At 48.5% G+C, this 26,363-nt stretch overlaps 1 protein-coding gene across 2 annotated transcripts; it reads right to left on the reverse strand.

Annotated features, from left to right (window-relative positions):
- Positions 1 to 1,841: 1,841 nt before the first annotated feature.
- On the reverse strand, positions 1,842 to 25,102 carry SLC41A3 (solute carrier family 41, member 3). Of its 2 annotated transcripts, none has more exons than XM_010021681.1 (10): positions 24,786 to 25,102; positions 14,631 to 14,738; positions 13,716 to 13,787; positions 12,500 to 12,644; positions 10,359 to 10,505; positions 7,662 to 7,806; positions 6,867 to 6,946; positions 5,360 to 5,494; positions 4,441 to 4,589; positions 1,842 to 2,009 (listed from the first exon to the last, which is right to left on the reverse strand). In XM_010021681.1, the coding sequence occupies exons 1-10, from the start codon at positions 25,074 to 25,076 to the stop codon at positions 1,842 to 1,844; spliced, it is 1,440 nt and encodes a 479-aa protein (XP_010019983.1). In that variant the 5' UTR covers positions 25,077 to 25,102. The 2 variants fall into 2 exon arrangements, with proteins under 2 accessions (XP_010019983.1, XP_010019984.1); XM_010021682.1 differs by lacking the exon at positions 24,786 to 25,102 and adding an exon at positions 20,106 to 20,624.
- Between the last annotated feature and the right edge of the window lie 1,261 nt (positions 25,103 to 26,363).

A 26,363-nucleotide genomic window follows, 5' to 3' on the forward strand; every position in this document is an offset into this window, starting at 1 on the left:
GTGTCCTCAGCAGCTTCACCTTAGGGCCAGCTTTACCTGACTGACACCAGCAGCAGAAGCATCACAGTCCGGGGCAGGGTCTCAAGGAAGTGGAGACATGCAGCAAGGAGGAAAAAAGACCATGTTGGGTCATGAGGAGTTGCTTGCCAGGACTGCTGAGGCCAGTGCCAAAGTAGAGCTAATAAAGGTTTATAAAACACAACTTTAAGCTCTAGTTCTCACAATATATATGTACCTATCTCCTCATGCAGCCCCCTCAAATGGGGACCAGCAGTCAGACACTGCTTTGCTTTCCCCACGAGCCCCCTTGGTGCTGCTGTCATTATCACATGTGGGTGCTGGAGCAGAGCTGGCAGCAACGGGCTGCAGCCAGAGATAAAGCACTGAGGCTTGAGATGGGGAGAACGTGTGCCTTGAATGCTGACATCTCCCCCACCATGGCATGTGTGCTCTCCACTCAGCCAGTGTGGGGTAATTCATCCTTTGTAACAGAACAAGGAAGAGGTGACTTACCTTATGTTATTTCAGGGAGTGCTTTTCCCCACGTCTGGCAGCCTTTTGCTGTTGGGGCCCTTCAGCCACGTGTTGATCCCATGCAGGGGATTCAGCTTTGCAGTAGGACACCAGAACAGCAGAGGTAGCGAAGAAACACCCAAGGCCAGGAGGCACCCAACACAGCTCGAATATACCTGTTCAAGAGCTGGTCCTTGAACACGGCATCTGCCTGGCAGCAGGATGAGGGATTTGACCTCCCCATTTCCCTCCTCCCACACATACAAAGTGGATTGTTATTAAAGTTGAGGTCTAGGGGCAGTTTCCAAAGGTTTGATCTATGTCCTCAACTCCTGAGTCCTGGGCGTCTGGAGGACCCTACTGCTTCTTCAATTCCAGTGCATATTGAATATCCAAGCCTCGTCCAACCTTAATTCCTGCCTGAAAGATGTGGGCTGCAGAAGGCTGCTCTTGGTTGGGAAACATTGACTTTCCTGAAGCCCTGTTAAAATTGTGCTGTCCAACCCTGAATGGATGAGAAAGAAGCAAGCAAGCAGGAAGTTCTATGTGACAAGAAACAGGCAGAGCAATGGCAAGAAAAAAACAACCCCCAAATCCAGAGCATTAGCTTTTTTTAGCCACTTTATTCATGTCTGTTTCTAGAAACATTTTTAACTACTGGACAATTCATAAACCATAAAAACAAACCTTCCTATCCCCAAAATGTAATCGATCCAGCACGTCAGTCAGATAACAGTGACACTGTTGGGGCAGGCAGGTGGTATCCCTAGGTAACATCCCGCTGGGCACAAGCCAGCAAGGAGCTCACTGCATCAGATCCTGAGTGTCTGTGTAATGGAGATGAGACCACCCTAAAGACCTGGTTCTTCTCCTCCTCCAGAGATGTGATGAGAGAGGGAAGAGGGGTGAATAAAGAAGTTCCCTTGATGGAAAGTCGGTCTGATGGAGAGGCTGCGACATCCACTTGCAGAATCAGATGCAGTGACCTCGATGGGCTTTGGAGCAGCCTCATGGGCTGTGTCCGTGCTAGGGCTGAAACCGATCACAAAGCTCCTTCATTACACATGGCCCAACGCTCCTTAATGCCGTGTCTGGTGGGTGGACGTGTGAGCAGCAGGCTTGGGCACAAGTCTGTGGGTGCTGCTTCCTCAGGGCAGGTGAGCCCAGCTGTAAGGCACGATGGGGAGGAGAGACGGGGTGACCAGGGAGGCCCAATCCAGCCGGGTGACCCAGAGCTCATTGCCAAAATCCCTGTTGTCCCAGAGGAAAGCACCATGTTGCACGAGCGATGCAGAGCAGCTCATGGTCTCTCAGTTCCCGTGGTTCACCTATACGCCGTGGACAAGCCAAACCAGGTGGAAACAGATGGCCAGGAATCCCGTGCCCAGGAGATCCCCCAAGGCAGTGAGGTAGGGGATAGAGAAGTTATCCGGATCCAGCGCCTTCCTCCACATCAGGCGCACAATTAGCTCAGCCACGTAGAGCAGGATTCCCACCTGAGCAGAAGCAAGACAGGCAGCAGGGTAATACCCAGCCTCTCTCAGCTCACAGACAAGATGAGGTGGCCACAGCCAAGATACCAGAGCTAACAGGGATCACTGAGAGATAATATCTTCCCTGGAGAACCACTTTTTCTCTTCGGGATGGAGCCACACTGGGATGGGGGTAGTTGGCTCAAAACTTTGGGCACTGTACTGCCTGGCATCACTCATGATGCCACTGCAGCCACAAGGTGAGGACCACACTTGAACTGCTTACCTGTATCACATGGCCCAAAATAGGAGTGTGCCCACACCAAAAGCATCTCCTAAAGGAAAAGTTCCCACTTCCCATGCCATGAATGGGAGCACTCCCTTTCATTCCACCATAAACGGGGCTGCTGTGAATATGCAGCCCCAAAGGGTGAGTTTGTAGCCAGATTTTTTCCCCTTCATCCTTCTTTTTTTCCATTAGAAATTCACATTGTGTCTACTTCGTTTTTCCTATAAGTCTCAGTGGGCAACTGGAGTTTGAGGCAGTTTTTACATCAAAGTTACCCCAACCAGCACTGATTGTTAAAAAAAGAAAACCATTACTTATTTTTCATCTCAACAGTTTTTAAATCTCTGTTGTGATTTCTTTGCATTCCTATTTCATTCCCAATCCTGATAAACAGATGGAGGCACATAAAATACTTTCGTTAAAGATTAAAGGCTGCCTAGTTAATTGAATTAAGAAGGGAGAGAGTTCGCACCCCACATCTGTGGTCCCTCCATGGGAGACCACAGCACAACAGGAACCAAAGCCAGAGGTGGCATTTCTAGAGGTGAGAACTGCAAGTTGGGAAGGGGGAGAGGGCGGAGGAGAGATGCTGAACAACTGAATCACAGAAACTGAAGCTGATGGAAACTCAGGTGTTTTATATAGACCATTCCTCTGCCTCAATACAGGATCGAGTGTGCCCACATCTTTCCTGATGGTTGTTTGTTTAACCTATGCTAAACAACCCTCAAAGATGGAGATGCCACACTCTAAGCAATCAGTCCCATGGGGTTTTTCCCATTCTTGTTTTTTCTCCAAGATGTAACATAAATATGTCTTTTTTTTTCTATTTGAAACCAATGATTTCATGTTCCATCCCCAGTGACCACAGAGAAAATGTTATTCTGCCTCCCTACAGAAACTTCATAGTTTCAAGGCTGTTAACCAGATTTTTCTCAAGCCTGTTCCCTCTATACTAGCTAACCCCAAGCCCATTCAATTGCTCTTCTGAGGTCATGTTTTCTAGGCCTCTGATCTTTCCCTTTGGGCTTCCTCCAGCTGACCCAAACTTCCCCTCTCTCCTTCTTTCTGTCTTTCTTCATAAAGCACAATGGAGGGGAAGAAAGAACCAGGCTAGCCGTATTCTCCTCCATGGCCTCCATGGGAATCTTTCAGGGCCAGTGGCGTTGCTGGGATTCTGCTCCTTACCCTGTCGTTTGTCTTGCATATTTCCATGCTTGGCTCTGGTTGAGGAGTTACCTTGATGCATAAAGCGAAGGACAAATATTTTCCTTTACAGCTGTGGCTGTGTTGCTAGGCTGAGGGTTGTGCAAAGGTCAAGGAAAACTAACTGTTTACACATGCAAGGACTTCACCCACAGACACGAGGCTGCTTGTAAGGCAAAGCGAGAAGTCAGCTATCTCACCCTGCAAGCTAATGAATCACTGCTGTAAAAGGGCAAGTGAAGTCAGAGCCTCTGTGAGTTCACCCAACAGCCACATGCATTTCCGAGTGAGGTGACAAAGCTTACAGGGCAGGCCAAAGAGCGAGAGGGAACAGGCAGAACACATTGGAGGAACTGCCCATTGCCCGCCCAGAACTTTTACTTTCGAAGATAAACTTCTCAGGCTGGGTTTTCCCTTCGCTTTTGACCCATATGGACCTGCCCAGAGGGATCCCTGGGTCTTCACTGTGATATATGAAACTGGTTTCCAAAATGAGTGGGAAATCAGTTAATAAAACACTAAAATGATATAAAATACACACATTATTGTTATTGGTGTGAAGTTCACAGCCTCTCACTTGCCCCTTACTGGGTGACCAGTGACAATTTAGAAATACTTGGGGCTTAGAGAGTGACCATGGTAAAACAAGGTACCACCCACAGCAAGAACTGCCTCCTTGCTGAGTGTGTCTGCATACTTACTGCAGCTCAGCAGATGATGACAACTCATTCCTCATCTCATGTCTGATCCCTCACGCACCCTTAAGGGCAGTTTTGCTCATGCAGGAAACCAGACCCTGGATCCAAAGAAGATACGTGATGCTTGGTAGGAAGCACACCTGAAGTTACTGGAAATGTGGGCTGCTGTTAGAAGTTTTACCATAAGTCCTGTTTAGCCTGGAGACTGCTTTGTTTTCACCGTATCTGAGAGGTTCCTTTTGGGTGAGAGTTTGGAGTTTACCTGCAGCAGAGCAGCCGTCAGATAGAACATGACAAAGGTGAAGGACAGAGACGTGTGGCCTCCTTGCAGCAGATGGATGGTGTAGAGGAACACGAGGTGCCCTGGGACAACCAGGAGGAACAGGACTCGGGCTGACTTGGAATTCACTTCTGCAGAGTACAGAGACAGAAACAGCGATGACAGCAGCTGTCTGTTTTAATGCATAGACTTGGGGCTGTTCCCTCCCACCAACCACATTGCTAACGCCTTCTCTAGATCACACAGCAATATGGAGCACCTGCAGTATCAGCCCAGCAGCTTTGTCTACCACTGAAACTATGTGCCAAAGACAGGCACCATACTGATCCACTCACTTCTCCCCAGCACTCCTCTCAGCTGCTCTCTGCCTCCCACTGCTTCCGCTCTGCCTTGCTGCAACCCACTTTCCCAGTTTTCAGTGTGTTTGGGCAGTAACTTCCAACCTGGCAGGGAAAATCAAGAGAAGCCCGCAATCTACGGAAACCGACACACCCAAATCTACTTTTGCTGATGCTTTGGTTTATCCCCTGGTGAAGATGGATGGAGGAATTGCTTGTTTTCAGCAAGGTTATGCTCTGTTCACCCCCCTGTCTCCAGGTGATGGCTGGCCATGATTAAAATGACTTTCTATTAGATCAAATCTGAGATTCTTTTTCAATTGCTTTCCTTAGTGCTCCCTAAAGGCCAGTTTCTCTGCACACCAGTAAGCAAGTATACGACAAGCTTTTTCCAAGCTGCCCACTGCAAAGATGTTTCCTCTCCAATCTGAGAATCTTCCCTGTAAGGGGGAAAGGAAGTTCTGCCTTTGAAACCCACCTAGTCCTTCATCAACCAGGCTTGATAAAGGAGCTATTTGTGATGACAGGCCTTGAGGCATGGACACCTAGGGTTCAAGGTCTACCTGATGAGAAGAATGTGGTGCATGGGTTAGGCCAATTCTGCCTCATCTTGTATGGCAAAACTCCAGGCTTGCTCCAGAAGTGCAGGAATGTGGAAATACGGCTGGCCTGGATGGCAACCAGGTTCCCTCCAACACCTGTAAGGACAAAAAGCAGTAAGGACAAAAAGCAGTAAACCTGTAAAGCACCTTCCCTGCAGCTGGAAACAGCAGTTTAAAACCTAGCCCAAGGTGAGTGGATCTGTATTCATGTAAAAGTTCACAGAGAGCAGCAGTGAAAAATCACAGCTAGTGATTATGTTTCTGTCTGAAGGCATCTAACAGACTTTGTTAAATGAGAGGGAATCATATGAGGATGAATTAGAGACCAAATATGTTAGGTAATTAAAAGGAAATTAATTCCTTCCCGACTGATTAATTCTAGCAAACATGAAAAAGCAGCTATGCTTTCGAACAGAAAATAGAGGGATAATGATCTATGAAGCAAATCTCCATCACCCTGAGTATTTGCAGGGTAGAAATGACACAGAAAAGATAACAGTGAGCCAGATCCTGATGGCTTCTCATTATTTCTCTTCCTTGAAGAAGGGAATGTTCCATCACTAAATGTGAGTTTTGCCAGAGTTGAATCAAAGAGAAATCTGCCACCCTTGTGCTGGGCTGCATCCCCACACCATGAGCAGCAGGACATGGAGGGGATTCTCCCCCTCTGCTTTGCTCCATGGAGACCTCCCCTGCAGCCCTGATCCAGCTCTGGGGCAACAGCACGAGAGTGATGTGGAGCTGCTAGAACAAGTCCAGAGGAAGCCCCGGAGCTGCTGTGAGGGCTGGAGTAGCTCTGCTCTGGAGCCAGGCTGAGAGAGCTGGGCTGGGGCAGCTGGAGAAGAGAAGGCTCCTCAAGGGGACACCTTAGAGCAACCCCAGTGTCTAAAAGGACAATAACCCAGTGGATCCCCAGCAGTTTGTAGTGAATGTGTGTGTATAACAGAACTGTTGAGGCTTCAAGCAAATACAAATATACACACAAAAGATGCTGATATATATATCATATGTATATAAAATACACATATCAAATCTTTTTAATATATATACACACATGTATGATCTTGATATGTTACTCTTTATCAACAATCTATATAGGGGATGGTTGCACAACTCAAATTACTGAGTGGAGAGAGACAGGGAAAATGGATTTATTGTGACATCCTCAGTAGGTTTGATGTTATGAAAGGTGGCAACGCAGCTCTCAGACACAACTGTCAGATGCTGTTAACCTTTCCCACAGCTCTGCCAGTGTTTTTCAGCCCTATCTGCTATTTTGCTCCAGAGACACTTGAAGATACCAGTAAGTAGGGGTGCAATGGGGATGAGAAGCTCCACTTCCACTGTGATGGGAGCAGGGATTTGAACATAGACCTCTGTGCCGGGGCAACAGTGGCTACCAGAAACCTCGAGGAGGAGGGGAAGGTATAAATGAAAGCATGCATATAACCCCCCCTGCCCGACCTACCATTAATCACAGGTGTGAAAACTGCCATGCCTTCAAAGTTTGGGTCAGTTACAGTTTTGTCCAAGATGACCCCACCAATGCTGTTAAAAAAGGACAAGCAGTGAGGGTGGATCAATCTCCCACCTCAGAGTAATTCCTATGCTGTGGAAATAGCACACTGAGATGAGTTACTGCTTCTTCCCCATTGCCAGAGCTGGGCTATTCACCATTTACTCCTTTAACAGCTGACTTTTCACCAATAAATAGCCTTACAGTTTTTGTTAATGGCATATTGAGATGAGAAAGACCTTGCTCACCCTTGAACAAAACTAGTGGTAGCCAGGGAAGCTTTAGCATCCTTCCACCAGTAGTAGTTTTTGTAGTGTTTTGCTACACTTCTATACTGCTCTTATCGGTTTCTTTAAATTCTCTCCCAGATTTGGGAAAGATGTAGCACGGGGGGAATGAACTGCCTGGCTCCACATTCACCACCCTTCTATCATTACAGCTGGATAAAAATGAGGTGGAAGTCTATTTATGACAGTCATCATCTCCCTTTTTCAGGTTCCCAGCTTGCACCCCTATGGTGCATGGATGTGTGAGTGAGATTTGAAATGATGACTTGCTTTTTCCAGTCATTTGGGGGCTCCTTATCTACCTCACAGCCTGTTGGAGGGCTGTCCATGGCCAAGGACCACTGGACAGGTACCCTTCTGCTGTCCCTTCCAGTTTCACTTTGATGGCTCTCTGAAGGAGCACAGGGTCTCTCTGCAACATGCACATACACATGGGCTCAGGAGCAGCTCCTTGGGTTACCTGCTGATGCTCATGGCAACAATGACCGGCTGCCATCCAGACTTCAGGACTTCGGCAAGGGAAGGACTTTGCTTGACGATAGCAACCCAGAGAGGGATCATGGCAATGAAGACAGCACAGATCATAGGAGAAAGGTATTTCATATCTGGTAAGAAAAGAAATCTTGGATTAAATGCCTATTAAAAGCTTCACAGGTTGCCCAGATCCTACTACACAAAGTCTGGAAGAAAGGCAGCAGGGCTCTCACTCAGACTGAGTTATGTTAGCAGAAAAATCACACAAACCAAGATATTCCCCACAAACCACCTCGCTCCACCACAGAGATCCATAATGAATCCCTGAACCTCACTGCTAAAGGATGTTGTTTGAAAATCAGCAGGATGCAAAGCAAGTTACATTTGAAGATGACAAGTCTTCAATTCTATCTCCAGCCAAGCAAGACAAAAAGGTACAAAATGCCTGGCTTCAGGGTACAAATCAAACAGCAGGGCAAGGGGGAAACTTCTGTGTGGAAGCTGTATCACACCATGGACACCTCACGCTTTCACCTACACCAAGAGGTAATAGGTACTTTTGGTGGCAAGCTAGCAGAATTGCTGAGCAGCTGGTCTGCCCTGTAGGAACAAATGCTCTCTTGCATGTAGAAGCCAGTTAAGATCCAGGGTTGCTTCTGTCCTAGCTTACATGTGTTTCCATTAGGTGCCTTTTCTTCAATAGGGGCATAACCTTGAAGTGACCCTTAGAAGCAAAGGAATTAAAATTAATAAGTAGATGTGCAGCTCTGAAAGAAAATAAACATGACCCAGAAGCACGAGAAACACCTTCGAGCAATGGGGATGATGCCAACCCTTTTGATATAAAAATGCATCTTCAACAAGCTCTCCATCTGGTCTCTTGTGTTGGGGCCAGAGGCAGCGGGTTGTTACACAGACTTTGCAGGTAACCTGGGAGATGCAGCACGTCCAAATGTGCATTTTTCAACATGACACTGCCAAGGCCTTGGGCTATGTGGATGAGGCAGCACTGATGTGATGACACCTTCCATCAATCAAGGGCTCTTACACAGAGGTGCACTCTTATCGTGTGGCTTAGCGGGTACTGAAATGCAGCCACTTCTGGGGCGTAAAAGCTGCTGTTGTGCCAGTGCAACTTTACCACCTGGAGTAACTTAGGACAGATGGTTGTATGACTGAGCTGCTGTACTGGATCTCCCACCTCCACCCCTTCTTGTTTTGGGCAATTAATTCCTTCCTAAATAACGCAGACACGGAGCACTGGAGTATCAAACCTTATCAAAGCCCACAGGAAGACTCCTGGTAGGATGAAAGGACGTCAGTCTCACAGTCTCCACATTCCAGTTCTGCCACATTCTCTCACGCACAGCCCATGAGCGAACTGAAACCCTTTGGCACAGTTTGTACTTCCATTATGCAGGACTGGGAAGGACCGGGGTTGATGTTTAAAAACCTGAAATTCTTCACTGGCAAAAGGGTATTCCATAGGAGGAGATGGTGCTGCGTCTGGACACCCAGTATTCCAAACTTTACAGACTCACCAGGATTTCTGAAGGATGCATCTTTGTAGGACCCAGGTTTGCATAGCATGACCTGTCCCATACTGCACACTGGGGAGGGGAATGGATTTATTCAAGCACCCCCAACAGTGCCTTCCTCCTGCCTGCTTCACTTCATGCTCCCAATGAGTTGTCTATGATGTGCTGAGTATTTTCCAGCTCAAGAGGCTATTCAAACTACTCTGAAAACATCACGAATGTTCTCTGATCACAAGCATAGAGGTTATCATGTTGTTCTGCCCTGGAAGATGCTATCAGAGGCATAGCGATTGAAAGATAAAGCAGCATTACCGAGGCAGGGGTGATGGCATCATGGAAAAAGACTGTTTTAAACATGCACCTGTGAAGTTCCAGGAGGATGGAAGAGACTTGTGGGCCTCCCCCTGCAGCGTGTGTTCCTCCGCTCCCTCACTTGATCGCATATGGAAGGAGTTACACAAACTGAGACCAGCTGCCTTGCTGCCCCTGCTCACAGGCTGAAGCAATAGTTTGGGTTCCAAACGGGATTGAGGTTGCTGGATCTTTGTATTTTCCTGTTTCTGTTCTAGGTTAGGCTCACAGTGAATAGCCCAGTGCTTTACAAGCAGCAGTCAGGCACATACCACCAAGCTGCAAGATGCTTTGAGCTTTTCAAGTGTCAATGGGTACCCAAGTCCGCCAAGCAGCAGCACAGCTAACCACATAGCCACAACTTAGAGTCCTGTGAGCATAAAACAATGCACCACTGTCTCCCTCCCTCCAATTTGATCCTATCTTGTCATCCATGACTCTCCACATGAGAAGATGCAAGAACACAAATGCCAAGCCCCTGACATTGCTTTGTGAGGAAGGATCTGCTATTACCCATGCCCAGCTCGGCTAGCAAGAGATGCAGGAGCAGAGTCAGTGTCACGTATGTCTACCTTCTGGCCCAAAGCTCACCATTTCTTTGCCACATCCCAGTTGTGTTTCTTAGGCTCTGCCTTCCCATTTGCTCCTAAAAGAGAGCCTAGAAAAGCATCTTTGGACATTTTTCTACCCCAGGGGCAGCCTCCATCCTGAAACACCCCAGAAATTCCCTGCAGTAGTTTCACAAGGATTTATCCCTCCCTCCCATAGCCGCAACCCCCTGCTGACCACTGTACCTATGTATCTGAAGAGCATACTGCTGATTCCCGCCAGCAGGGAAAGGGTTATCAAGTCTCCAAGGCTGGCTGCTATGGGTGTGGCGACATTGTCTGGATTGATCCCAACTTTCCTTGCTCCGATGATCACACCAATCATCACCAGACCTAGAGAAGACACAACGCAGGCATCAGAGAACACATCCTGCTGCGTTCACCCCGGAGCTGCCCTTCTGCTGCCCACAGGGATGCGGGGTGTGGGAGCAGCAAGCAGCACATTGCCCATAGTGGTACCACACAGGACATCCCCAGGGACTTGTCCTCTTGCTTTCACCAACTGCAGGGCATGGCTCTGCCTCAACGGCCCAGAGGCACACAAGCAAATTCCAGCGATCAAAGGAGATGCCAGCAGGCAGCCCAAATGCAGAGGCTCCCCTCCTGAGCAGCCTAATCTTTGCTGCCTGGAAGCAGGAGCAGGCACGAAGCACACTCATAGATAAGCACACAGCAGGCATGCAGAACCCTCTGGTGTCATCCCCTGCTCTGGATTCCACAGCACAAAGATATTCTCCATATTAGACCAAAATTTCTCTGAGTTTGAACCACCAAGGAGCAATGAGCTTCCTCGCAGTAGCCTGATTTAGCCTCTCAGCCCACCCATCACACTCAGACTCATGTCCCAGGGTCTTTGGGGCTGCTTTAATTTGCACTGAGTGGATGTTGATGCTATGAGCAGCTCCAGAGTCAAGGGCTTTTGGAGGTGTCCCACATCACTTCTCTTCCCCTGTCCTCTGAGCTGCAGCTGGAGAGTTCCACTGCTTTCCAGCATTGTTGGAGAGGAGGGAAGCGTTGCTTGCCCAGTTAAGTTAAGGAGCACAAACCCCTGTTGAACATGTGGGAACCCTCAGCCATCAGATCTCCCACAGACCTGCGGAAGAGCCACTTGGAATAAACCCTGCCTGGCCATTCCCCACTGCTGTGTGACTGGCAAGGGCAGCCTTGAAACGAGACACAGCTCTTCAGAGTCCTTCCGTGCCCCTCAGGATGCACCAAAGGCAGCCTGAGAAATAGAATCACGGAATCACAGGTGGTGGTTCCTCCAGCTCACAGCCTCTTTGTGCCTGTTCTCATGGGCCCACCAGGGCTGAGTGTGCACAGGAGCACCAGCTCTCCCCTAAGGAGTGCCACTTGTGCACCTTCCCTGCTCCAACATCCCCACACAACATGGCGTTATCCCCAGAAGCATTCCCAGACAACCACGGTCACCTCCCACAGCACAGTTCATGCTGCTTCCCTCCCTGGTCATAAATAGCAGCTTCCCATCACGCACACACACATCCAGGGAAGCAGCTACCAGTGGCTGAAAGCCTGGGTTGGTGCAGCAGCAGAGCCTCTCTGCATCACACCGAGCAGGGGCACTGATGTTTAATGAAAGCCGAGCTGCTGGTTTTCTCTTTTAACAGCTTCATCCCATGTTTTTCATCAAAAGCATCAAGAATCGCCCTTTGACTCCAGCTTCAGGATATGCACTTGCTCTAACTTGTCCCTGTCATTTAGCAAACTTCTTGCATCAATCTCTGCCAGCTCCCTCTATTCAGGGTATCGTGCTGCCCTCGTATGGCAGACCTACAAACTGATCATCTTCAGCAGCTCCCAACCATCCACCCCAGAGGTTTCCAAGGGGAACAGCTAAAGGAGTGGATGGCCCAGAGATCACAGCAGGCTGGCCACAGTCCTCTGCAGGGCATGGGGTGACCCAAGGCCATTTCAGGATGGGTGACCCATCTCCACCTCTCTGGAGCTGTCACAATACCCTGCTTTGTGTATGGCATTAGTTCACTCTCCCCTCGGAAAGGGCTAACGAGTCACCCAAGACACGTGAACAAAGTGTGTGCACCCGCATGTTGCATGTGCCATTTCTGTGTGTGTCAGGTGAAGTGGGACATTCTGGTTGCTGCTCTGGATGCCAAGAGACCAGCAAGAAGAGAAACAAAGGCAGGATGCAGAGGGCACGAAAGCAGCGGACCTAGAACTAATAACCCCTGCACCCCTCCTCCCTGTGCTAGACCACAGGGATGTCGGCTGCACCTCCCTGGCAGAGGGGACAGTTTGTTCCACACCTGAGTGCTGCATGTTTGATCTGAGGAACCGAAAGGACTCACCAAGAGAAAGCGCAGCTATGAAGGCCGTGGTGACGCTGCTGGCACACAGCACAGCAGCCTGGCTCAGCTCCACAGAGCCCTTGGAGATGGCTCCCAGGATCACAGCAGCAATAGCAGCCAGAAGTCCCACCACGGTGGCCTGGAGCTGGAGACCAAAAGACAGCTGTTGAGCAACCATCTGCATCTTACAAGGGCCTGCAGGGACAGGACAAGGGGGAATAATGGCTTTAACCTGCCAGAGGGGAGATTGAGATGAGCTCTGAGGCAGAAGCTCTTCCCTGTGAGGGTGCTGAGGCGCTGGCACAGGGTGCCCAGAGAAGCTGTGGCTGCCCCATCCCTGGCAGTGTTCAAGGCCAGGTTGGACACAGGGGCTTGGAGCAACCTGCTCTAGTGGAAGGTGTCCCTGCCCGGGGCAGGGGTTGGAGCTGGATGAGTTTTAAGCTCCCTTCAACACAAACCAGGCTGAGGTTCTGTGATCTCCTCTCAGGCAGTCCTGGCTCCACATGGCCACATCACTGCGACAGAGCGAGGAAGGCAAAGCCTTGCAGAGATGCTGATTGCTTCTGCGTTGAAGCAGCGTCTCTGTAAGGCTCCACTAGATTAAAAATAAAACCCTAACAAAAGTTTGGAGAGAAGCTCTGGAGGCCTGCGAAGGGCAGATAAGATTTCAGCAGAGGACACTGAGGCCATCAGCAAAGGAATAGCCCTGGTCAACACAGAAACGGGCTCCCCGTCAACACAGCGATCCAAGCAAGCTGAAAGCTGTGGAAGGAGATAAGGGAAAGCATCCGGACACATACTGCAAGCCCTGTGGCCCTGCCATGTGCAACCTCTAGGCTGGTTGCTGGGTTTTAACAAGCAGAAAGAGCTATAAGAGGCACATTTCTCCCATCTCTCCCCCCCTGCCCAAGGCTGATTCCCAAACACTGCCAGTAAATGACAGGCTTTATCTAGGGGCTGTTGTGAAACAGGGATTGTGCCACAGCTGCCCCTGCAAAGGAGGAGTGTTCCCTATTTCACTTTGTCTACAAAGGCTGTGGATTTCTGGATGTGTTTTGCAGCTCTGAGGTCAAGCCCTGGGCTCTGCTTGGCTCTGGTGAGAATACCTGCCCCAAATCAACAGCGCCGGACCCAGCACTGCTGGGAAGAGATGCTGTTGGGCTGCAGCACGGCAAGAGAAAAGAGCCTGTTTCCTCTCCCAGCTGAAGCAACTCACCTGGATAAGGGCTAAATTGCAGGTGGCCATTTTCCATTGTTTCTGAGCATCATCCATCTGTCCGGTGTTAGCCTAGGAGCCAAGAGAGACACCCTGAAAACCTGTTCCTGTGGCATAGGTCTCTGCTGAAGGCAGTTTCCCCTCATCCCTGTGGAAAAGGGGCTGCTAAAGCCAGAGAGACAAGTGCAGGCCAGCATCTCCCAGCCTTCCCCGCGTGTCCTTCTTGACACATCTCCATCATGCTCCAGCCCAGTGTCTCAGCAGCATCAGAGGCTCACATGGAGGTGCAGAGCCATTGTAGGGCACCCAGCTAAAAGTGGGGAGGGCACATCCACCACACCCCACACAGACCAACAGCGGAGCAAATTAAGCCATTCTTCCTCTTCCATCCCCCCTGAACTGCTGTGTTAAGCTCCCATTTCTCCCAAGACATGCAATACAAACAGTCCAAAGTCAGCAAAACTGCTTAGGGAGATATGAGAGATCAAATCCAGAGTAGTAAAAGCTGCTGCAGGTCCCGAGGAGCCTCGGTCTGCTCCCCCCAAGGTAGGACTGCTGGGAAGCCCTGGGTTCCTCAAGGATTGATACCCACAGACAAGCAATCCAGTACTGAAGCTGACAACCACGGAGCCCTGGCTTTGTCTCCTTCACGTGTCACAGGGTCCCACATATCAGCTACTGGCCCCCCAGGGATGAATTCACCTTCAGAGCGCAGATGGAAATTCTCTGTTCCAGTTCCAAAATGAGGGCAAGTACATTAGTTTAACACTCACACCCCACTAGTTTCTGCTCAGCAGAAAAGGGCACGTCTCATACACACAGTGTGCTTATATAGAAGCAGAATCTCCTGATGTCTCCTGCTAATCCCCCCAACAAACACACCCCCACCACCACCACCACCCTGTTAACACTCACAGCAGTAGAGAGCCTGGATGCCAGCGTCATCTCAAGGTTACCCTTCAGGCCAACCAGGGCAGGAACCAGGATAAAGACTTCAGTAATTGTCCGAAATACAACCCAGTGCTGGAAGAAAACAAGGGATTGACCTCAGTTTGTGATGCTGACCAATCCAATGCTGCTGCTTCAAAGGGGAGTGGGTTCCCATCTCACCACCTCCTCTACCAGTGTCTGCTGTGCACATGGGGCAGATGCTGCATTTTGGGAGTGAAGGAAGGAATTCTTAGCTTGCAATAGTCTTTCTGATCTCTTGCACAGCAAAGCACTGTCCTAACAGGGAAGGAAGTTGCTTTCTGAAGGCAGCAGCAGATTTTGGAAAGCCAGACCTTAAAATGTACCTTTAGCATTAGGCAAGAACACCACGAAAAATCATTAGGGTCCACAAGCCAAATGAAATACAGCATCTTCTCCATCCTTTGGGTTGACACTAGATACTGGATCTGTTGCTATCCAGACCCACAAACATAAACACAAAGATCTGGAAACCATCTAACAACAAGTTGTGTCTGTCTTTTCTTACCAAACTTCTAACTAAGCAGCTATGACTGGTAGCGGGAGGAGAAAGAGATTTTCCTCTCTCTTCTCCACATACAGTTCCCAAATCTTCCTGTTACCAAGCATGCTCCCAGCACAGCTGGAAAAAGGATTTTGAATTAAGATATCCCATAAGCTTGAACTGCTGGGAAAATATCTTCATTATCATTGCTCCTCTGAAGCTCAGCTGTACAAAGCTGTGGAACCAGATGCAGCACTAGAAATTATCTGAAACCTTAAGAAACAATGTTGATTAACACATGTCCTCTCTAATTTACCTACCATACAGTGCCTTGGAACATAATTTATTCACCTCATATGCATTCAATGATGTTGGTAAAGTCCCACTGCAGCCAGAGAGGTTCACATTGGGATGAATCACAGTAAACCCAGCTAGCCCTGAGAGCAGAATACAAGAAGAAACAAGCAGCTCTAATAGCCACACCAAAGATCCATCTAACCTATCCTTACCTCCACCAGCAGTTAAATTCAGGTATATAAAGCAAGAATCTACATGTATGACAAGCAGACAGGATCATTCTCCTGCGTATTTCCCAGCCACAGGGCACTGAGCTGGTGGGTTTTCTGCCCACTTCCCACTGTTCAAAGGCTTTCTCTTGCAGGTACTCTTCCAATCTCCCCTCTCCAACCCATGTGCCCTCCTGGGGCACAAATTTCCATAGTTTAGCTGCGGGATATGGGAAGGATCAAGGTGTTTATTAATTCTAACTTGTCACTGACTAGTATCATATGATGGTCCCAAATCCTGGTGGGAAAATGAACCCCAGATCCCTGCCCACCTTCTCCACATCCATTAGAATTCTATAAACTTAAAAATCCAGGCGGTTGGACAACAGACTAAATGTCAACACATTCAGCTGTCAGCCTGTTGGGAAACAGACAGGGTGTAACAGCTCCGTGTTTTGCTCTGGCTGTGCCATGGGAACCTGTGGGAAGTTCATGGTGTGGCTGGGAAGACCTCACAGCTTCCTCCAGCATCAGGATGAATGAAAGTGGGGCTGAGCCCTGAGCACGTAGCACCAGAGACCCCTCAGAGGTGCAGATAAGAGGCAAAACATTATTATCAATAGAAAAAGGCACATTTCCTGGCAGTGGTGACCTGGAAACAGGCATATTTCAAGTGTTAAAGGGAAGCTAGTGTTGAGTAAATGACAGACACGAGGGGAATTGTCACCTCATTTGACACCCTGCAATTTTGTTTGGATTTCTTAACATGGAACTTAAATACATGGGAAGAGCTAGGGGCAGACACCTCTTTTAGAGATCCCAATCCCCCTCTCTTCTCCCTCTTTAATCAAGAATAAAGATCCAAATACATCTTTGACACCTTGAAAAGAAAGAGGAGAAAAACCAGACTTCATAGTCACAACATAAAAATCCCAATCATTTCAAATACACACGTGGGCAGATATCTGCATGTCAGGCCATAAAGAGATGTACAAGAAAAACTCAACTGTTTGTATTTTCTGTGCATGTCACCTTCAGGAAGCATGGCTTTGCTGTATGAATGTAAGCACCAATCCTTGTGTTCAAGATGAATTTTGCAGGTCTCAAGCCATCATGACAGCAGTTTCAGCATATGAGGTGTGATTTTGGGGGACTCTGCCTTACATATAACTACACTGAAAAGTTTTGAACGATTAATAAGGAATCACACAACTGTACTAGTAAAACCAGCTGAGTTAACTGCCTCATTTGAGTCTCATTAGTGACTCATTAAGAGCCTAAGGACAGATTCATAATGATTTATACCCCAGTAGCCAGGACTCCACTGCGTTAGAGACTGCAGAAATACAGGGTGATCCCTGGGCCATCTCTTTGCAGCACTGTCAACTGGAGGAGCAAGTGAATGAGGGAGGTCAGAGCTGTGCATCTGCCTCAGTGATGACAGCTGGGTTAAGTCTAGGCTGCATCTCTGTCCTTTAACATGAAAACTGGCCTAGAAGGAATGGAAACATTCCCTGTAGTGTTGCAAACCCACGCAGAAACACTGAGAGCCTTTCCCATTTCATGCCCTCATAGTGGATTTAAAGCCCTGCAGCTCAGCTCTGAAGAAACTTGCTTACCCCAGGACCCACTGCAGCTGGTCCCCATGCCCACTGGATCTGCTCATGGGGTGCTACAGAGGAGGGAAGGCTATGATGTACTGGGACAGGCTCCCCAGCTGCAGTCTTGCCTTGCTGTCTCTCCTTACACCATCCTCACAGTCCCAACCATGTCCTACCACCTCTCCAGTGCATCCATCCACGGCAGCAGCTAAGAAACCTCAGAGGTTTTCCAGTGCCCTGAACAACATAAAGATCATGAGATCCTGGACTAGAAGACACAAGCCAATTCAAAATCCTTTTCAATGCTTATCATCCCATGGGCTTTTCTCAACGAAGGACAGGGATATCTTCCATCTGTGACTTTTATTTAGACTGTGCCTCACTGCAGTGGTGTGGGAGAATGAAAGGGAAGCTTTCCTCTGAATCCTCTGGGTTGAAATCTGATCATCCAGCTTCAATCTGATTCTTCACCTTACTGTAAAAGAGTGGGCCAAACACTGTCAGAGACCTGCAAGGTCTCCAGCAATGCCAGCCAGCCTGGAATCCGGATGGACCAGCTGGCCAAGGATCACTGCAGCAGAAGCGGAAAGGTCCAGCTGGAAATGACCCGTGCCATGCAGAGAGACTGCATCATCTGCACAGCCAGAGAGACAATGGCAAATGGCTGTTTCTTTGGGCATCCTTTTATTACAGTATGAGACACCCAGGTTTGAGCCTTGGAGTTAACTGGGCCAGACAAATCTCTGTTGTGATTTTGCTTGGGGTTTTCTTTTTGCACACTAACAGCACCAGTTCTTCATTTCATCCCAGGACTGATTGAAACTGCTAAAATCCTGAAGTTTGATAGGACACAGACAATTTCCACTTTGTTCTTCACTTTACACCACCAAACCTGCAAATATGAGAGCCAGCTAGATTCCCAGCACAGAACAGTGTTATTTTAAGGTATTTTGTATGGAACAAAGCAAGGGCAGCACCACACGTACGCTCTAGATACCATCCTGAGCTTGCCCATATATCTCCCTGTCAAAAGCAGACACGGATCCTCTTAAGAATGTTTTGCAGGGACTGCAAACAGGGCAGAGCATTCCTCAGCCAGACCATCCCCTGGAAAATGGGCAAATCACAGACTCCTGGACTAGAAAAACCTGTAGTTTCAGCACATGAGCCTTCATGATCATCAATATGAGTCTTATGGTACCTGGCCTCAAGCAAACAAACTTAGTCTCAGGTTTTAGTCAGGCAGGACAGTGAGTTTCTGGCTATTACAGGAAGAAAAGCTGAAAATAGGCAGCTCAAAGGGAAAAAGGCACAGAAGAATAACCCACACCTTTAAAGGCCAATCCCCCTGGATATTCCCAGCTACTGGTTTTGGTTTTAAATAGGGGGTTGTTGACACCATGGCAGCTTCCCTCACCGACATCTCCCCTATGCCAGTTGTGACTCTCAATGCACTAGCTCCCTCCTCTGGGAGCTGAACTCACTGATTGTTGGCTTCTGTTTCAGTGTAGATGGCAACACTGCCACCAAAATACACACTTCCTATGATTGTGCTTCGTTCATGACCCCATTTGTAAGAGTCTAGTGAAGAAATACACCAAGTAGACTGCACTTTGGCATTTAAAGGACACATGCAATGTAGGTACGCACAGCTTGTGTTCTCAATCAGTTCAGACACAGTTACAGAGCCCAATTCTTGGCGAGTGCATCTGATTTCTTTTAGACAAAGACCTATTCACCTGCCAAGGTTTGGGTATGTCCTATGTCTGTATCCTTCTCTGAGATAACTGCTCACTGTTAGCACAACAACTTGGGTAGTTTAAGAACCTCTGTAATGCTGCAAGACAGGTCTTTGCCTAAACACAGGTGGAGACGACAAACACCGTGTGTGCCACTCCGGTTAACCCTTCTTTAATAGTCCTCATATTCCCTTTAATTCAACTTCTCTGCTTCCTTTGTTTCTTCCAGTGCAAGAAAAAACAGCAGGGTATTGTCTTTCCAAACACTCAAGTATCCATATTTAGCTCCTGCTGCGGTACTAATGCCAGAGAATCCAGTGTACTCCAGTGAGATCAGAGTGCACAATATATCCTTGGGAAACACTGCCAGCCTTATGATTTGTAAATCCACTGGCATGAGATCCCCAAACTAGATCAAATTTTGCATTTCTATTTGTGCCACCATATGGGACAGATTCTGGTTGTGGGGCACAACGGTGTAAATCCAGCAGCACTGCTTGGAAGTCAGTGGAAGTGTAAATATTCCATACTTACACCCACCTCAGAATCTGGCCAAGGAGCACTCAGCTGGGAGGCAACGGTAATCTTTTTCTGCTGGCATGCCTCTCAGCACAGGATCTAAATGCCTTCTACATCAAAGATTGCATTAGGCTGTTTGCAAAGAACTGAAAGCATAAACTTGCCTCTCAGTAAGACAGGTAGTTAGTAACAGCCCTGACCCAGATCTCCTTATCAGCATTTTTTGAGGGAAAGAAATAATATCATGCAACAGGGGAATATGCTGCGGTCTGATGCCAGTTGCTTCATAGCAGTCATCACCCAAGTGTTTAGTCAGATACAGTAAAGAAAGCACCCAGTCCGACGCACCAAGGGCAGGCAGCGTGTCTGAAAGCCATTATCCCACTTTAAAAGGAGCCCATGTACTGATTGAAAGGAGATGGACAGTGTCTCTCTGGCACAGGAAAAGCCTACAGCCATCCTGCTGACTGCCTGTAGGACCACGCATATTCAAAACAAAACTACATGGATACTCAAGGTCAGTGAATTAGCCCACCCTCTCACTACACGGCAGCCTAACCACATGTACCTACTTGAACAATATCCATCAAGAGGCCAGCAGCTACCATGCCCAAGCCAGCCAGAAGGAATGGCACGAAAACCTGGGCGGCAATGGAGAATGAAGTCTCTGGGAGAAATCCACTGGCTGACCTGGTCAACTTGCAGGTGAAACCTCTCAGCTTCTTGCCATGGAAGCACAGTTCCAATTGTAACTGGGTGACCACCATGGTCAAACACTGTTACCCCATGCTCAGCAGGGCAAATGGGGAGAGATCAGGACATCAGATCTTCCTGGCAGGTCTTTTCACTTCCAACTACAGCAGCGATGCCAAATTACTTCAGCTTCTTCTCCTTTGAGGAGTACGTCCAGAGGGCTGCAGCAAGGGTATCCTCCAAAACGGATTCAGCTGGGTTGAGCCCAGGTGGCAGCAAACGTGACGGACCTGATTGCTCCAATTTATATCCAGGAGGGAATTAAAAAAGAGAAGATTGCGGAGATGTCTGTGGACGAATAGAAACGAGCCCACACCCCATTCAGCTCCCACCACCTCGGTAAAAACCAGTAAGACCTGCTCAGGCTACAGCACTGAAAGAGTGACAGGTCAGAATCCCTCAGCATGCTCAAACGCACTAGTGTCCTTTCTGCTCAGGTTACACTTCTTGTCAGACCGCAGCTCGCCTTTGATACGATGGTTTAATGTGTAAGCCCGCTGCGAACCAGCCCCAGTTCCCTCATTCCCACCATAAGCAACGTTGAACTTTTCTCACTGTCCCAAGGCCAAGGAGCTGGGGAGTTAACAACTAGGATCCATTTTGCTCGCCTTCAAGGTGAAGAAAGGTCAAGGAAAACATGAGTTCACGTTCCTCACAGCTGACGATATTACGTAGGTCTCGAGCCCTGGCGAGCGACTCAGCTAAGCCGGGTGGTGAGAGAAGATCTGCCCTTCTAGAACCTGGTCCTTGTTGTCCCTTCCATGGTATCCATGGGAATGGAATGATCGGGCTATGTCAGCCTTACCTCTGAATGACTGGCTTTCAGGGGGGGGGGAAAATAAGCCAGGGAACCAACCAATAAGCTTGAAAAGTGAACACCCTTATCTGCTGTCATCACTTCAACTTTCTGCTAGTTTGCAAAGGCCAAGATAAGAATCATAGCTGGAGCTTATTTAAGGTAGCTCTGTAGTCTCACTGCACTGCAGGCAAGGGAGAGAAAGGGTGGATGTTTCCATGGCATGCTTTGAGCTGGGCTCCCTTCCTGTCCTAAAGGGAAACATGCTGCTGCTGCACAGTACTGCCTTTAAGATAGGGGGGTCTCACCCCAGAGTCTCCACGGTCAAACAGCCAACACAAGGTCAGGAACCAGAGCTGCACGTGGCTGCATGCAGCTGAAGAATTAGTATCCTGCTCGGTGAAGACTTCATCTCAGTCACGCACACAGGGAAGGGAGTTGGGGTATTCTGTGGAGGCTCCTTTCTAAAAAAGAATTTGGCCAAACTAATTGGATCCAAGGGTCAAAAAAGCTTTTAAAGCACCATTTAGGATGGAAGGGTGTAGGGCTGGTTTAGTGCACTGGCAACTGAGCTTTTTCCCTATCCAACCACAGGTTCAAACACAGCCAGGCCCCAGTGAAGGCAAGTGGTGAAAGCAAGTATTCAGCGATGGGCACAAGAGATACAGGTTTCTCAGTCCAGTTCAAATTCAATGTTTAAACTGCATTGTCTTATTTACACTTCTTGTACTAATCAACCCCTTCCCTGACACCCTTTGCAGAGAGACCTAAAGATTAATGGCCTGTGGACTCTGTCCCTGTGACAGGGTCCCCAGCTTGGAGCTAAATTCACTGGCAGGGTTAGACAGAATAAAACATGCTTTTGTCTTGCAGACAAACAGGGAGATGGGAAACTCTGTCTGTCCTTTGCTGCTTTCTAGGCTGGTGTGTTGGTACAGCCTTCTTCACTCCCAGCTTTCCTGGTGTGTACATGTGTCTTTTCCACCGAGCTGAAACCTAACAAAAGAATATATTTTGGCTAATCTAACTGGGAAAAAACCCCACAATAGCTGGAAGAGGGAGGCTAATAAAAACCCTGTAATAACCACACATAACCCAACCCCTTTCCACCAGCCAGGAACTGAGTAGTGACAGCACGAAGGCCCAGTTCTGGTTAAAAACTCACAGAGGCTTTAAGGAAATAAAGGACAATTTCTGGACAGCTACCACAGGTTTTCACAGGTCTGATAATGTGCATCCCTAGTCCTGTATGCCACTCTATCTGCCAACTGGATCCCTGACAAGCAGAAACATTAACGTAAAGGAAATAGTAATAAGCCTGAATGACTCAAATGCCACTAAAACATGCCAGCAGCAACACATCCTGTACTAGAGCGTCAGCCTGGCAGGGTTTATGAGTTTATCACGCTTCGGCTCTCTCTGTTTCCAAGCAAGCACCATAAAAAGCCTTCAAACAAGGAATCAGTATGCAGAGAAGGTGGTGGATTCAGGTGACCTGCGTGTGTACACAGGGTCATTTTATTACGTGTTTAAGGAGCCTGTGATAGAGATCCACACCATATATGTCAGCATAGAGATGCATCCTATTTTCCTGGCAAAGAGATAGACTATATTTGTCCACAAAGAGATGCATCAGGTTTGAGAAGAAAGAGAACATAGCTGAAGAGCGGGATAAAGATCAGAACTAGCTGGGAAAAGAACAAACAAACCACTTCATGGCTGCACATCGTGGTACATCGTGGCAAAACCTGGGGAAGAACACTGTGTCCTATGCTTGTAAACTAGCCAACAGGTTGCATTGCCCTGGAGAAAGCAGAAACAGGCTCTTGGGTGGGCCCTGACCCTGATCTAGGGCCTCCATCCAATTCCACAGTACAAAAAAAGAACAGAAAGATGACAAAGTGCCAAAGAGCACAGTTTCAGATGTACCTTATCATCCCTGCAGGGAAGGGACAGGGATACCAGGGAATGGTCTTACAGCATGGCAGTGTTAGCAACAGACAGGGCTCTTCTGACACTGGAGACCCATGGGTGGACGATGCTGTTCAGGGACCATACGTCCCAGTTGTTGGAGAACTGTCACTCCTGACTCCGGTGGCTCTCTGCCACATCAGGCTGTGTAGGTTTGTTCCTTACCTTCTCTCTTCCCCGCTTTAGGCAAGGGCAGAGAAGAGAGCTCATGTGGAGAGACTGAGAGCAAGATGGAGAGAGCCTGGGACCCAAAGCCTTACAGCATCTCCTGTCATCCCACAGAAACGACAGCAGGAGCAGAGGCCAGAACTGGCTTAGAAAGGCAGGACAGTTCCTAAGAGCAGAGAGTCCACAAGCAGTCCATGCTCATGCCTGAAAAGTCACTGTGCTAACTGCCAAAGGGCTGCTTTTCCTAAGAGATGCTGCATGGGTTGACTTCCCAGGCTCTAAGCACTAACACAAAAGCTTTTTGTGAGCTCTTTGCGTAAAACAGAAACCAGACTCGTGTGGTTTCAGGGGAATATGAGGTTTGCTCCACATTCTGCTTATATTATTGGCCCAGTCCTTCCTAGAAATCAAAAAGAAACCCAAACCACACTCCTCCAACATCATAAACCCATCTGCAGCCTATTTTCATGCTTTGATATCTCACAATAGGTGGTAACACACATTTAATGTCTGAGATCCTTAGAAATGGGCAGGTCTGAACAGCCTGAAAAATAAAAGTGGCTGCGCAAGGCTCAAGACTCTCAGAATGGCATCTAAGGAGACAAAAAGCAGTTTGTCACTGGGTTCTGGACTTGCCTTGGTGTTTTCTGATTGCGTAGACGTTCTGCTGGGTACTGACTACATGCTAAGGTCAGTTAGGGATACTGTGTCACTCATAAGCCCTTCTAGCTCTTCTAGCTTAGGGAGATCAGCCCAGGGCTAATAGCAGAAGAATACAGCTCCAGATTTGTGAAAGCAGTCAGTGCAAGCACAGTAGTCTCAGTGCCACTGTATCAGATAGGTCAGGGCAGTCTGACCCAACAGTTAGCCAGGTAAATAACAAGGGTTATCAAAAATGCATGCAGCAGTGAGATAGCAATTTATAACCTGGAAATTAACTGCAGCTTTCAACTGCCTGAGATTAGGTGCCCACCACTACCTTTCAGCTCTGTATAGCTGCACCACAGGAGGAAAGGTCTGGTCCCGACTGTAACTGGATTAGAAATTGCACGGGAAGACTCAAGAATTTGAGTCATCTGCTATAAAGCCTTGGAAAAGGATGTGGTGCACAAGCTGGGCCTGGCTAGTTGTGTGAAGCATTAACAGTGCTGGCCTGGCTGGCTCCTTGCGCAATGAAGCAGAGGATGCAGGACTAGCCAGAGCTACACCCAGGAATGATACAGCTACACCACCACAGCTCTTGGGGCTGCAGCTCAGCCACCCTCTTCCCAGGACCACAGTGAGATCTTTGCACAGGACTGCACCTTCCTACACAGATGCCTCAGATCCTTCACATGTTCTTTAGTACCATTACTGTCTTCTATCTCCAGAGAAGAAGAAGGGCCAGAACACCACCACATGCTGCATCTTGAGAACTGCACAAAGTAGCTGATTTTGAAGGACATGTTGGCACATGAAACTGCTGCAAATCCCCTTACTTTGCCATCCCCAGAGCAAATCCCCTGCCTCTGAAGAGAAGTCTCCCACCTATCCCAATCCCAGGTACCTCCAATCTTTCCCTTACCTGAACATAATCCAAAACCATGCCTGCCAAGACCATGCCAAGCCCAGCTAGGAGGTATGGCAGGAGCACCTGCAGGCAAATCGCGATGGCTGACTCTTCCCGCGCCTTTGCCATGGCCGCTTTCTCCTCAGCCAACAGCTTCTGCTGTGCCTGCAGAGAGACATCCTCTGCCTCCTGGCTGCCAAGTCGGCTCTCTCTGTGTTTACCCTTGCTCTTTGCTTTGTGCCTGGACCGCTCTCCATTCCTAGTCCTGCCCTCTTTTCTCCTCTGCCGAACCTCCTCACCTTTCATGGTGGCTTTCTTGAATCACAGTGTTTTTCTGAAAAACAAAGTCAGACACAAGGAGATAACAAGAAGAGGCATCAGATGGGTCAGAGTCAGGAAACCTTTTGGCGTTTTGTCCACTCCACTAATGTGCAGGCAAACTACCACCTACTCCCCAAACCCTAGGTGCTCTGCTGACTAATACTTACTTTACCTTCAACTTTGCATTGTGTCAACCTTCCTTTCCGCAACTGCATCTCTCCCTAGACTTGTGTTCACACTGGAGTGCTGCTGTGCATCCTGGCTCTCATCCTGAGAACACCTAGAAGGATGCAGAAGATGCTGCACACAGCCTGAATTCCGAACCCACCAGCTCTCACACTGGGAGTCATGATAACTGAGCAGCACAGCAGAATCGAAACCCTTTTAGGGTCTAAGTCCTAGCCATGAAATGGAAGCAAGTCACATCCTAGTACAGAATCACAGACTGGTTTGGGTTGGAAGGGACCTGAAAGTTCATCCATTTACAATCCCCTGCCACAGACAAGGACACTTTCCACTAGATCAGGTTGCTCCAAGCCCCTGTGTCCAACCTGGCCTTGAACGCATCCAGTGATGGAGCATCCTGCCATCCAGCAAAGGACAGACATACCTAGCAGAGTGCAGGTATGTACTACGTGTAGTAAGTAGCACCTACCATAGCACAGCTACCTGTCCACCACTCCTTGATAACACAATTCTTTGATCTTCTTTCTCATCTGGATACTTTTTCCTCCTTTTGTGCCTTAGCTGACACGCATGCACTACGTGACTCATCTATCTACGGAGAAGCTGCCACGACCCCACAGCATCTTATAAGAAAAAAACAAACACGTACAATTGTTACCAGTCACCCTTTTCCTCCCACCACGTCTCATTTCTTGATACAACTGTCATTTATCCTGCCTGCCCCCCTGCTGGGTCAGGCAGTGCCCAAATCTTTCCCCATCACCTCCTGCCAGCGCACATCCGGGTTAACCACTGGCAGATGTTCTCTGATGCTCTCGTTTTCAGGACGGACCCGTAATGCCCTAAACCCCTGCACAATCAATCATCTTCTTGCCCAACATCTGGGGAGCAGAGGAAACTGCTGGAGGCCCCCGTCGCGGCTGGGAGGAAAGGGAAGGAGAAGGGATGGACAAAACAAAGTCCCCTCTGCAGGAGAAGGAAACCCAGCCCCCAGTGAGTCCTCACCCCATCTCTTACCGGCTCCTTGCCCTGCCCGCGGCTGTGCCCTGCACGGGGCTGTGCCCGCAGGGCCGCGGTCGGAACGAT

The sequence above is a fragment of the Nestor notabilis genome, unplaced genomic scaffold (genome assembly GCF_000696875.1).
Source record: "Nestor notabilis isolate BGI_N333 unplaced genomic scaffold, ASM69687v1 scaffold409, whole genome shotgun sequence".
NCBI classification, from domain to species: domain Eukaryota; kingdom Metazoa; phylum Chordata; class Aves; order Psittaciformes; family Psittacidae; genus Nestor; species Nestor notabilis.

What these genes read in the sequence shown, in the direction of transcription:
- SLC41A3 (XM_010021681.1), bottom strand. Translation starts at nt 25,076, where the DNA reads ATGAAAGGTGAGGAGGTTCGGCAGAGGAGAAAAGAGGGCAGGACTAGG. An exon ending in GTTGCCATGAGCATCAGCAG is followed by an intron (nt 6,947 to 7,661) that starts GTAACCCAAGGA and finishes CTTTTTTAACAG; the next exon opens with CATTGGTGGGGTCATCTTGG. An exon ending in TTTCACACCTGTGATTAATG is followed by an intron (nt 5,495 to 6,866) that starts GTAGGTCGGGCA and finishes TTGTCCTTACAG; the next exon opens with GTGTTGGAGGGAACCTGGTT.